At 41.0% G+C, this 13,938-nt stretch overlaps 2 protein-coding genes across 3 annotated transcripts in view; one reads left to right on the top strand and one right to left on the bottom strand.

Moving 5' to 3' along the window:
• Window positions 1-7,508, top strand: part of wasf2 (WASP family member 2) — a 33,692-nt gene extending 26,184 nt beyond the window's left edge. For both annotated transcript variants that reach the window (XM_088932561.1, XM_088932563.1), the window contains one exon: window positions 1,599-7,508. In XM_088932561.1, the coding sequence (XP_088788687.1) occupies window positions 1,599-1,756 (158 nt within the window). In that variant the 3' untranslated portion in view covers window positions 1,757-7,508. The remainder of the gene's footprint in view (window positions 1-1,598) is intronic.
• Window positions 7,509-10,691: 3,183 nt separating this feature from the next.
• Window positions 10,692-11,790, bottom strand: gpr3 (G protein-coupled receptor 3). Its single transcript, XM_088932637.1, has one exon. The coding sequence runs from the start codon at window positions 11,788-11,790 to the stop codon at window positions 10,804-10,806; it is 987 nt and encodes a 328-aa protein (XP_088788763.1). The 3' UTR covers window positions 10,692-10,803.
• Between the last annotated feature and the right edge of the window lie 2,148 nt (window positions 11,791-13,938).

Raw genomic sequence — 13,938 nt, forward strand, 5'->3', positions numbered from 1 at the left:
AGGACTCATGTGGATTGCAGTTAAATCACTCTGCAACTCAGAACTGGCAGCCCACTGAAGCTCAGCAGGTGGGAGCCTGGTCAGTACCTGGATGAGAGACCTCCTGAGAAAGCTAAGGTTGATGCTGGGAGACATGTTAGTGGCACCATTAAGAAGTGCTCTCCCTGTGGCCTGTGTGGGTCCTAATGCCCCAGTATAGTGACGGAGACACTATACTGCAAAAAAGGCGCCGTCCTTTGGATGAAATGTAAAACCAAGGTTGTAACTCTACATCGTTACTAAAAATCCCAGGGTGTTTCTTGAAAAGAGTAGGGGTGTTACCCTGGCATCCTGGCCAAATTTCCCATTGGCCTTTACCGATCGTGGCATCCTAATAATCCCCATCTATGAATTGGCTTCATCACTCTGTTCTCCTCCCCACTGATAGCTGATGTGTGGTGAGCGTACTGGCGTACTCTGGCTGTCACTGCATCATTCAGATGGAGGCTACACATTGGTGGTGGTGGAGAGGAGTCCACATTACCTGTAAAGCACTTTGAGTGGAGTGTCCAGCACTAAATAAGTATAAGGAAGAAATAATAATAATAATAATAATAATAATTATTATTATTATGCAGGAGGTGAAAATTAATAATAGTGATAACAATAATAATAATTTTACTATAATAATAATAATAATAATACATATAATCTCATGTGTCAGTTAGAAATAGATATACTGTGACTAGATCCAACAGACAGTACTGTATATTTGATAGAATATTGTTGTACGTTGTTGAGTCACTCAAGTCCGGACACCATATGGTTTATAACACATGTACCTGTAAGCACTGATAGCACTCGCCTATTTTGTTAGAGTTCGCTGCTTTTTGGTTTGCAGAGCAAACGAACAAAAAAATGCCTTAAGAGACCAACAGAAATGGCAATACGAGCGCTTCAGCTTCGCTAGGTGGTGATAAAATGTGGGCCACTACAGTGGAGCAGGAAATCGGCTTTGAGGCAAATCGTTCCAGAGAGAAAATATCAAGAAGGATATAGTCAGTGTGGCTTGCCTGCTTGCTCACTGACTGTGAGCTGGGTGCGCTGTGTGTCTTATGTTCAGAGGCACTAGTGCAAGACAGCATGAAACTCAAAAACTAAAGGGACGTTTACATGCTTAATGTGCAACATCTGGTGACCAGCCAAATAAAAACAAGAAATAAAAGAGGATATATTGAAAAGATTCCAACCAATTCCTGAAAAATACTTCCTAATACTTTTGCAAGCCCAGCAATCAGACCATTAGATCTGTTGCACCTTTATTGGCAATTGGCATGATAAATGTTTACTGATAGGTTGTGTTCATTTTTGTAATGATTTTACAAAGAAAAACCAACAAAAGAAGTAGGCACTCTGGATAAAGACACCTGCGTCCACGCACCAAGGGTGGTTTACAATGGAACAGTACAAAAGCAGTTCTCTTTGGCAGAGGCTATGGTGTGGTTATTTTATAGGTCCTGGAGATGTTACATTCACTTTTGTGTTGGCAGAGGTTTAGAAGGAGACTTTCTGGGAGTGCCTGGGCTGGCCTGGGGCTAATGTTCTCTCCTGTGTCTCAGGTTTCAACCTGCGCAAAGTGGAGGAGCAGCGCGAGCAGGAGAAGAGAGATCACATGGGCAACGATGTGGCCGCCATTCTGTCGCGCCGCATCGCTGTGGAGTGCAGCGACTCTGAGGACGACTCCTCCGAGTTCGGCGAAGAAGATTGGTCTGACTAACATGCTCCTCTGCCTCTTTTGCAGAGGACCTTAGTTACTACATACCTATCACCCCTTTCCTTTCCGTACAGCTTCAGACAGGCTCAGATCACAGCTTCACCGGAGTCTGGCACAGGTTCAGCTTTACTCCCAGCTCGTGCCTCTGTGGCACGGGGAAGGCCCGAGTCATGGTGGCTCAGCAGTTGGACTTGACAGATCTTCTCGTAAGACGAGTTTCGTAGAGTTGATCAGAAATCCGGACTCGCATTGTGGGAATGCCAGCACCATTGGACCTTGGTCATAGTTTTCTCTTTGACAAGAACAAAGTGTTATTCCTTAAACACAGTGACTTTGCCGCAGGGAACAGACAAAATAGGTTGCAGAAGATAAAAGGCTGCATCTCCAAAGAGAATGATGGCACCACCAGCTGAGTGTGTGTAACTGCTACCATTCATGTGTAAGTGGATAACAGTGCTGTGTGGAACAGAATTACTTTGCATTTCGACCCTTTAAATTCCCTGATCCACTACAGGTCCTCAGGTCTTGTGCAGTTGCTGTCTGGTAATTAGATTTAGTCACTAACAGCAAATTAAGTGGATTGCACAGATTCTCAGTCATGGCACTGGACCGTGTCTGGTCTGCTTTTGTAACTGAAATGAAATTTTGTCTCATTGAAAGGGAAAGCTGATGACATTAGTCAGTTGTCCGTATGTGATGCACACCACTGCAAAAGTCTCTCTAGAGCGAAGACTGGGGGGCTGTGCTTCTTTATTAAAAGTTCTCTCATCGAAATGGTTAAAAATCCCAGTGAAGTTTAATTGAAGCCACTGCAAGGTAATGGGACTGTGACCCTAGTTTTTGTGTGAAGCATGGTGTGTAGCTGTTTTCTCCACCTAGGTTCAGAGCCCTCTGACTCATCCCTTTCCTTCCCAGCATATAAAAGTTATTGAACTTTATGGGTCCCCCTTTTTCAAGGGTTCTTCAAACTACAGAGAAGGGGGAAATTGCCAAAGAGTGTCTCTTAACCCACCTCTGCAAGAACAGCCAAATGGAGAACATGTTGGAGCAGGCCTGTAAAGTAAGCTGACACTGTATCTTAACTGTGCAGCATACTTAACTTGTTATGCACGAATAATTGTGCTTTACTCCCATAGAGATTTATTTAAACAGTTTGAGAAACTGTGCATTTTCTCCTGGAAATATTTTCTCCTTTGCATTATTTTCACGAGTTTCCAAGGATTTATGCCAGCACCTTGGAAATTTCTAAGGCTTTCAGGTGTCTTTATGCCCTAGCTTGGTCTTTACTCTTGGAGGGTGCCTTTACCAGCAGTACTAGAACATTGTGTAAGCCCAGACAAGCTGCTTAGGTGAATATTTAGTGTTGACTCTAAAACCCCTGCTTTTTATGTTTTACCTTGTAAAGGTTTAAGACTTCAACGTTTTAGAAAGCATAAGAGCCATGTCATCAATTTTGAGTCAGTCTTTATAGAAATAATGTTGTTTTTTGAACTTCCTAAAGTCCTTTTTAACATTTTTTTAAATCTCAGTTTTTAGAAAAGGCAAAATATCAGAACCATCTCTCTAACCTGTAGTTGGAATGATACCCTGATATCAGAATTCCTATATTAGTAAAATAAGTAAGGACTGTTAGATTTGCTGCTGGGTTAGCTTAACACAGCTAACGCTAGAAAGCTTATTCTCCCGGTGTTTTCTATGAGGCTGTGTACAGCATGAATGAACTCACTGGCCCTCCTTCCTTTGCTTTATTGAGAGTGATGGAAGATGTGAGATCCCAGCTGGTAAGCAGGTGACAAGGTTAAAAAAGTGCAGTCCAATGAAGCAGGCACGTGTGTTATGCTCTCTGGGCCTCACGGCCTCCTTCTACCTAAGTGCTACTGCTGATGCAGTTCAGGCAAAAACTCAGTACTCGCTTTGTAACATTGAAACTGGAATTTTTTGTGGTCAAGAAATGAAGCCATGAATCTGGTCAAGTAATTAAAGGGTTGCCTACAATAACGTTTTGAACCAGAAAGCCAGTACAACTGCCGGCTGTTGTGTTGGCATCCTGAATGACTGGAGATTTCAGTTGTACGTTGGCCATGAACTTGTCTTATTCGTGCTTGTGAATTATTCACAATGTGCCTTTCAATGGAAAGGGAAATGCAGTGCTTTCCTAATTCACACTATGAGTAGGGCTTCTGTTGCAGCAAATGACTTGGAACAGCAACCCTCCTTTGGCAAGGTTCTAATTGACATTGTTTTCTCTGTGAAATATGAGCTGCGTGTCATGACCACGTTTTTCTTTTTAAAACTAAAGGTTTCACAACATGGGCACCCTGCATAATGCACATCTAAGTGACTGTGCTTTCTTGCACATATTCTCTCAGGACTTACAATATTGGTATTTCCCATTACTCACCCAAGACATTTAGTAATGTCGTTTTGGAAATCTATTCCTTCATTGCTTGAAATGTCTTGGGCTGTTTAAAAGGTGTTGTTTTCTTCTATACTGTTATTACTTTTTTTTTCCATTTATCAGTGACACTCACTTCTGGTCTTAAGCTAAGTCAACACCTGATTCAAGTCAGAGCCCTGGAGCTGCAGTAGAATGAAACTCAGAACACCACAAAGGCTACCAGTGAATGTCACTTTCCTCAATTCATTGCCATAAATGCTGCATTTCATTCACTAGGATGAATATCCTAATTTCTACATATTTAATCTGGTTTCTTGTAGATTCATTTTCCTCAATAGCCTAAACATGTTCTAAAGAAAGTAAAACCTACTGGGAAAAATCTTGAACCTCGGCAGAGTATGCAGTGTGTTTATACAACTGCTGGGAGTTCTTGGGTGACTTTGTTTTTCGTGTAGTCTGGGGTGATGGCAGCAAAAAGGCATCAGACATTTTCACGCTTTAGATCACAGCAGTTGAGAAGTGCTGTGACATTCTCTTGTCATGTCATCTCAAAGTTGTTTTTCAGTAGCCTGCTTTGTAGTGGGTTTGGGCACACCATTTACCTTCAAACCTGTTAACATCTGTCTTCAGTTCAATTTCAAGGCAGCTTTTAGACCGGATGATTGAAGTGCCTGATTTCTCTGCATTCTCCTTTCCTATACTGTGATTTTCCAGCATGGGTTGTCCTGACACATATAGAAAAGAAACCTTGGTTATGACACCCTGTTCACATAATTGGTTTGCATTTGATGGTGTTTCTTATGTTGACATTGTTTAGTCAAAAAGTGGGAACCTTTATGTGATAGTTTAGCATCAATCCAACCAGCAGTTGCTCTTTTTTACAATGGCATCTGAGGGATATTCCTCTTGGCACTTACTGCCACAGTTTACTGCCAGCCACAGTGCAGCATCTAGGTAAGCATATTGAGAAGGTTCTCTAATTCTACATACAATGTAACTACAGGAAGAAACTCCTTATTGTTACTGTGCTTTCCCTGTTTTACGTAATTTGGGGGTATATATAAAGCTTTTGATTAATAATACTGAAATAATTGTAATTTTGTGCATATTAGATTTGTTTTTTTTATTTTATCATTCCTGCTATCTGAATGCATAAGAACAGTTTAAAATGGTTAGGATAATTATAGTGTATGTTTTTTTAAAAAAGGGATGGGAATGATTTATGCCATTTTGTACAATTGGAACCAAAATTTATTGTAATTATGTTTGGCGTGTGTCACAGTGCTTTGAGGATAGAAAACTGTGGGTTTTGGAGAATGTGGAGCAGAATGCTGTGCATGAACAACGTTTAATCCATTAAGAAATGAGGATTCAGCAATATTTCTGATGTCCAGTTGACATTATTGCTTGAGTCTTCTGCTGCAGATAGTACCCTTATCAGCTTTAAAATTTCTCTGTTGTCAGCACCATCTTTCTGCCTAGTGCTGTGTTATTACATTTATTAAAGCAGTTGTAGAACATTCCAAGGTGTAGGAGTTGATCTTCTATACTAATTAAAAATCTAGTTGCTATCTGCTGTCTCTGGCATTAGAAAAACACTTGGCGATGTGACAAGATATTTGGAGTGGCCTCCAAACTCTTAGATTCTCTACTTTCTAAAATATGTTCTACATCTTAGAGCTCATTGTTGAGATGTAGATGGTTGGAGACTTAATAACACAAAATTAAATTCCTGTTAAAGCTTTTCTATTAAATGTTTTTTTTAATGAACATGATTAATTTGATTCAGTTTCTGAATATGCATCTGCTTCACATAACTGAAACTCATAGCCTGAATTTCCACTTTCCAAAGTACATTAAGACCAAAGATGATGTAGTGGTCAAAAATTGTTGTTGGAAATCCCTGTACAAGAGATTTTCTGTGCCTATCCTCTAAACTGTAACTATGGCTTGATTCTTATACTGTACAAAGGGCTTTATGGTTTTCATTTGTGAGTAGTATTTCTTTCTGTACAGATCACCAAACTTGTTGTAAATGTAATGTTCAGTATCTTAGGACAAATCATTAAATCTCCTATGAGGTACATGGCTGTACCAAAGTCAATTGTAATCTCAGACGGGTCAATTAATGAACCCTCATCAATTCTAGCAGAATTGTAAAAACTTCTAAATTGATCAGTTTATTAAATTATTATATCACGAACGCTAACCCATGACACTTTAAGATGAATTGTACAGATGGAACCAAGACTGGTTTGTATCTCTGTCCTGTCACTTGAATCTCCTTTAGCCTACTCTGGTCCTTAAAATCCAGGTCGAAATGGGTATTAAAAGGCTTTTCTTAAATTAAATGTAGCCAATTCAGAAAAAGAAGTTGAGTAAGTAGCTGGGTAAAGCCACTTTTTCATCTTATGAACTGGGGTAAACTATTGAAATTGCATGTGAACCTAGGCAGTATGATGTGCTGTCCTTTGTATTCTTTTCAATATGATATTATTTTTTTTGGCCTTTAAATCTCCCATCTGCCTTACTTGCCACCATTTATTTGAAAACCTGGGCCTGCATTTGGAATGTAGCTGACTGACCTGGGTTGCTAGATACACTCTAGCTCTGATTGGGAACCATCCAAATCTAGACTGTGAAGACAGCATGTCATTTATTAATTGGACTCGGGTGGAAACAAAAGCCTAGTGCCCTGCATTAAGGGTGTGAATTAGCGCACATGACCACTTACAGATGTGCAATTCCCTTACATTGACAGCAGCTTCAAATATGATAAACATTTATTTGCTTTGCATAAACAAAGCTATTTTTTTTCCAACTTATTGATACCTGGTTCAAGTGAATCCAGATTTGTGCTGACTCTGGTCTATACCATGAAACAAAATGTTGTTTTAAGTATTTGAGCCAAGTTGTCCTGCATGTTCAGAGATTGCTCATTACAAAAACCATAAAGCCCTTTCCACATTATTCATTACCTATGCCTTGTGCAAATATATAAGTGCCTTTTATGTGTAATTTTCTTTATTGGAAAATCTATGCAAAATAAGAAGCAATATGTGTATATAATTAATACACACATGTTGCTGTTTGTATGTCTAACTGTTAAATCAAATAAAATTGATCTTAAACATTTTGCTAGTAGATTCCAGTACAGGATGTTTGTTTTTATTACAGAATCCTATCAGTAGTATTATTTGATTGTTGTAACATATGCAGACTGTACATTTATCATCATACTTTATGTAAAGTTGTAAGGTGGCTGGAAAAAAAAAGTCAATGAAAATTTCAGGGCCAGCACCCATTGTTGTTACTGGGGTAAATTTGTGTTGTGTAGTAAAGTCATCATGATCACCACTTGCCTCTGAGTGTTGTTATATTGACTGCAGCGATTGTTTTAGTTTTACAAATTCAAAAGCCTGGCAAGCTCGGAAATAGTAGTGTGATCCTCGGTGTTGAAGGAAAATTGAATGATTAGGAGGAGAGGCTCACAGACTTCCATTTTTCCTATGAGGACAAAATCACAGAACCAAGATTAGATGGTCATTAAATGGTCACAATTTGCACCTGTGACTTGGAGGCACTAAACAGTCAGAACTGATGGTATTTCCCCCCCAAAATTGAAGTTTTTTATTATAATTTGTGGTACCATTGCTTTATTAGGTCAGGACTTATAATTTACTTTGTTCTAGTCCTCTGCTTTAAATCACCTTCACATGGATTGTGTTGTACTGTTGACTGTTAAGAAGCCCATTGGGTTAACTTTAATGTCCTTGAGAAATTTTAATACTTGGATAGGATAGACATTTCGGTTCATGAATGGCATGATTCAGCTCTTACTTCCTGTGTCTGCAGGCCATTCCTTTGAACCCCAGAGTGTATCTGGTTGCTCTTCTCTGGACAAATCCCAGAGCAGCAGTATCATTTTGGGAGCATAGAGACCAAAATTGTCCAATATTCTTAATTGCACCTTATTAGTGCCTAGTACAATCTACCAACACCATTTATTTAAATTATACTTTTTTAACTGCTTAACCAAAAACTATTTGACTTCTTAGTTGTTAAAAAATGATTTTTACATCATTTGGATGAAACATTAAACCAATCCCTTACAGCTTTGACATTAGACTTGTTCTTCTGGGAAGAGTAGGTGTATTAACCCTGTTGTCCTGATTAAATTCTGTCCTGGTCTTGTCAAATCTGGCCTTCCTAACGCTGCCAGTTAATTTAATTGGTGAAAACAATTCTCTCTTCTCTACCCAGTTATGTGTGGAATGGGGGCAGCCGGAGAATTTCTGTCCCAATCGCTCAGGTAGGTTCTGCACCTCAGTGGTAGATGAAATGGGTCCCCTCCTATCTTCCTAAGATACCATCCGTCCATTTTGTAACCTCCTTATTTGGTACAGGGGAATGGGCATAAGGCAGCATACACCCTGGATGGGATGCCCATCCATCACAGAAGGGAGGAAACCCTTGTGAACAGGGAGAGAACATACAAACTCTATTTGTACTGCAGATAGCACCCCAGGATTTGAGCCCAGAGCCCCAGCTTTGCGAGGCAGCAATGCCAACCACTGCATCACCGTGCCACCCATAAACCAATTCAGATTTCTGAAAATATGACAAATGTATCATATAATGTCAACTAGATGTCTGCACTTCTCATACTTCTTTTGCAATCATCATGCCTGCCTTGTGACATTTGCATGCTTTTCTCCTGTCGTAACATCCATTGTCCAACTTCTTCATCCAATACACGGCTGCAGAGGAGCCCGAGCCTATCCCAGCCAGCAGTAGGCACGAGACAGTAAGTAGTAATCCCAATTGTTGCAGCCTGTTTGCAACTCTACACAACAGACAGTTGAGCAAAAAAATGCATTTTCTTTCAATGTTACATCACAAGTTTGAGTATTCAAAGAGCTGTTCAATGTTTTTATTGATTTTTAAATACGTGAAAGTCCACTTCATTTTAGAGCTGTGTTAGATTTCTACCTTTAATGGAAAATGTAAAGGAATGTCAGGGAAAGAACTGACAAATGTTTTTTTGATATAAAATTAGGTTTTATTCTCATTTGTAAAGAAGAACATAATACATTCTCATTAAAACATTTTCATACATTAACATATTTCACGTTGTGCAACATTGTGTACCGAGTTCATCTCCAAAGTGCCTTTAAGCATTAAACTTTTGTGCAATTTTTAGTACAGTACCATACACTTACATAAATTGCCATATTATTTTTCTTTAGCTCTTAGAATTTGGCCACTGACAGGACATTAATAGATATTATGTACATAAATGTTTTCCACAATAAATAATGTTTATCTCAAAATATATCATAGTGCAAATGATTTTTAAGGATCTCTGAATATCAGAGTGTTTGGCTTTCAGAATTAGGCACGAGTAAAAAGCCACAGTACTCCTTTCAATGCGCTAATGAAGGCGAGATTGTCTGAGATTTTGGCCCATATTAATGTTAATTGTTCTAGCTGCTTTGCTCGCCTCAGACCAGTAGAGGGCAGCTGAGAGTTGCCGGAGGATTGCATTGCGCTCAAGGCTCGACATCTCTGGCAGTAAAGTGTTGCGGAAGTGGGTGAGATGCGCGATAACCAGTAAGTCGTTTTATACGTTTCTGAGTCACGGTTTCACCACACTGAAGTGTTATAATACTTAAAAAGAAAAGATTAACTTTGCTTTCAATTTTCTTTCACAAAAATTCTGTGTCCCCAGAAGACAGGATGGTAAAGATAAACATCTGTGTTTTAACCCACCTCAGAAGAGCTGCAGAACAATTTGGTCATATTCAGAAAGCATTAGTATTTCAGTGAGTAGTCACAACTGTGATGCAGACACTTGGATGTTTGTTTAAATATGATTTGACCTATGCCCAAGTCTTTTCCAGGAGCAAACTGTACCAGGACAAAAAATCCCAAAGTTTCTCTTTTCATCTCTATTCTACTTTCTGTAAAAGGGAGAATAGACCACCTTCATCCTATAGCCCTCAGACCCTAATTAGCACTGGTGATGGACTACCTTGAATGAATGTGAGGTAGTTTTGACATACATAGTGCTCATTCTGGATTAATGGTACTGAGAGTTTCAAAACTAGAAATATACTCTCCTGCAGAGAAACAACAGAGTAGCTTGAGGAACAGACACATTTTGTATGATAAATTTGCAGAGTAGCTTTAGTTGGCACACAGTGTATTTCCCAATATAACCTCCTCCTACTACCCTACCAATCAGGCATCATTCCGCATGCTGTTTAACGTTCCACTCACTTCTTGAAAAATAATGTAAAAAAATCTCTCCAGTTGAACAAGAAACATGGAAATTCACAATTGGATTCTTCACAGGCATACGTTTCGAGAAACACTTTTGAAGAAGGTCCTGTGCCCCCACCATCGCCCATAATGCAGAACACCTTGCACCCAATCTGAGTGCTGTCTTCTTCATTCCCTGTGAATGGTCACCTCCCCTCCTTTATCCTTTTCAAGTTTCTATGGTTCCTAGCAGTCTGCTTCACTGACAGGGTTTGCCAGGAAACTCTCCCTCGTGTGCCCGTTGCAATCGGAGTGCAATGGCACTTGGGGTACCTGAGAGAGTGACCCATGGGGTACAGCGCCAAGGTGAACTCCAGGGCACCCCCTGCTACACGTCACTGGGGGACCGGGAGCGACAGGACAATTTGGAGGACATACAGCCACAGCAGGCTGCCCAGAGGACCTTCTGGATCTCCTGATTGCGGAAAGCGTAGATGATGGGGTTGATCATGGAGTTGTAGGTGGCGGGAAGAAGGGTGATATAGGTGTAGATGGGAGGGTAGGTATAGTCCCCCAGCAGGCAATAGATGGCGAAGGGGAGCCAGCAGCTGGCGAAGGTGCCCAGGATGACCGCCAGTGTGGAGATGCCCTTCCTCGTGGTGACATAATGGGAGGTGGGGAGAAAGTGGCGCTGGAGGGCTATCTGGTGGGCGTGGCGGCACACGATCTTGCAGATCTGGGCATAGAGCTGCAGCATGAGAGCGAAGACCATGAAGAAGGACACGGACAGGATGACCAGGTTGGTCTTGGTCAGTGGGCGGACGATGCTGCAGGAAGAGGTGTCCTTCAGACAGTTCCAGCCCACGACAGGGAGCATCCCCAGGCACAACGACACCCCCCAGGTGAGGATGAGCATGATGTAAGTCCTGGTCACCGTGTGCTCAGAGTAGTAGGTCAGGGCGTTGTAGAGGGAGAGGTAGCGGTCAATAGTGATGGCCAGGAGGCTGCTGACGCTGGCCGTGAAGGAGGCCACCAGCAGTCCCACAGTGATGAGGTTTACCGCCTCTGACTGCACACAGTACAGAAAGACAAAGTGGAGGATCAGTCCCAGTCCAGCCAGCAGGTCCGCAGTAGCCAGGCTCCCGATCAGCAAGAACATGGGCGTGCGCAGGGATGGTGTGTAGAAGATCACGGCCACAACGATGGCGTTCTCGCAGGCGATGACCGTGCCCGAAATGCAAAGCACCACATCCCAGGGGTTGAGCATGGGCTCCCTTGGTACTGAAGTTAGATCTAAGGAGCCTCCATCTTCAGCTGACTCCAGCCAGATGCTCTGCTCACTCTCCCCTGAGCTCTTGGAGAAGTTCTCATTCATGGTAACCTCTGGTACCTGGACCGGTAAGTAAAAAAAACACAGTTATGAATGCCGTTTCAGTGCAGCTCAAATGAAATTACTTCATACAAGACCTGAGTTTTGTCTCTTTCATCTCTGATCTGAGCTGCTTCTCAGAGACTAAAGATGAAATGGAGATCTTGTGGTTTAAGAGCAGATGACTGCTGCAAATAGCCCAATAACTAGGTTCCATTGATGGATCTTATGTAAGAAATGATGTAAGACAACTCAGATCTTACCATGTTCTAAAAAGTTACAGAAAAAATATTTTAAAGGTAATTTCATAGTTTGAGATGCCACTGATTTGTGTGAGTAAAATCTTGCATTAAACCTTTTGAGCCCCTTCATTCTTTGCCCTTATGTTCGTAGAACAGTCCCAAGTTAAACATCAAGAGATTTTTAAAATTGGAATAACAGTTTAATGCAGCAATTACAACATTTTAGTTTTGGCACGAATCCTTGAAGGATTCGATCTACAGGGAGAAAATTTGAATGATTCCTCTTTCGTCTTCGTTTGGTTGTAAGGATGAACATGTCTCCACATCACCTCTTGATTTTTAAGAATTCAAACCCCCCGGAGATTACAGTTACTGTAAATAGTCGATATAGCGATAATCACACAACGTGTGAGTCGGAAGCTAAAATCCTGTTAACCTGTGTATGAAAAACAACCTCAGAATCTACTGTGCTGTATGTGGATGAATGAATATTTACTGTACTTGCTAAAACTATGCTCTGTGTTCATTGCACCTGTCACCCTTGGTCACGCATTTACAGCGAACAAAACGTAATCGAAGTGGCGTCTATACTGTTTTTGGTCGAGAGCGCCTTGGGAATGAAGAGTTCTTTGACCGTTTTCCCTCCCTGTATTTTGACCTCTTGGACAGCGGTATTCAAAATCTAACGTTCTTTTTAATACTTGATCAGAAACTAAAACTCGTTGCTTTAGCTAGGTAGGATGTGTTGACGAGCCTTATATACAGTACGACAACAGATTACCGTATTACCTCTTTTCGAACAGATAAATCCAGATTCGTGATGTATTCAGAAATCAAATCCCGCCCAAGTTACTCCGAGTCGGGAGACATCAATGGTGCGCATTAAATGTTGTTTCAGCAGCTATTATACTTTTCTAATTGTAGTTTAAATCGCCTGATTAACCTTAACTAATGTCAGCCTAATCACTGAATGGTGCAGTTTCCTTATCTAGCTAGATGCGTAGCTACCGTAGATGTATACGGAAAATTTGCGAAAGAAAAATAAAAGCAAATATACAGTACAAAGTCTGGAGTAAGCTTTAAATCAGCCGTTTAATGCCACTCATACACATCACAACTCGCACTGTAATTGCAAGTGAAGTTTATTAAAAGGGGACATAATTAGGTTTCTAAAACCATATAATATTACCAGTACGTGATTGTTTAAAATGAATTTATTTTCGTAATGTCACATTTTAAACCTCTAAGGACATCCAGCAACATTGTTTTACGCACCGGCTGCCCTCGGATTACACTACACTGTCCCATTCTCTCATTCTCCAAATTTTTATCGTACCTGTTAACAACGTGCATGCTATCGTTAATATCTAAAATCAAGCATTTATAAAAAAAAAGAGTGGAAATCTCTCAAATTAAGCATTTCGAAATAAGAGTGGACAGCATTATGTTTACGAGCTGAGTATAGAAATGATAACAACACGCACCTGGACTCGAAAATAAAGGACACCACCGTTCAACGACCATTCAAGGGGAGTTCGTGTAGTCCGAGTTTTGTCTGGTGGAAGCGAAGATTCTTAGGGGTCCCCCAATCCCAGACCTAACGGCTCAAAAACGGAGCGCCGTGCAGCGCGCTTCTGCTGTGGCTGCAGTACCAGCAGTATCTGAAGGAGCACAGTGTTAAGAGAGATGTTTTAGAGCCTCTCTCCGCGTTACTGCGCCGCTTTGGTGACTCACCATTCTCCTTGAACAATTGATAGCCGGGTCTGGGTATCAGTGTTGCCTCAGCCAGCACCTGTCTGACGTCAGAGAGGGGGGATTTGATTAGTTCAGAGTCGTAGCCAATTAGCCTCCGAGAGAGCGAAAGGCGCGTTCCTCATGTCAATGAAGCGTCTATCGTCGAAATTCCATTCAT

Source organism: Atractosteus spatula, chromosome 14, assembly GCF_055471065.1.
Source record: "Atractosteus spatula isolate fAtrSpa1 chromosome 14, fAtrSpa1.hap1, whole genome shotgun sequence".
Classification (NCBI taxonomy): Eukaryota; Metazoa; Chordata; class Actinopteri; order Semionotiformes; family Lepisosteidae; genus Atractosteus; species Atractosteus spatula.

Excerpts from the sequence above, each read along its gene's own strand:
- gpr3 (XM_088932637.1), bottom strand. The coding sequence starts at position 11,790 with ATGAATGAGAACTTCTCCAAGAGCTCAGGGGAGAGTGAGCAGAGCATC.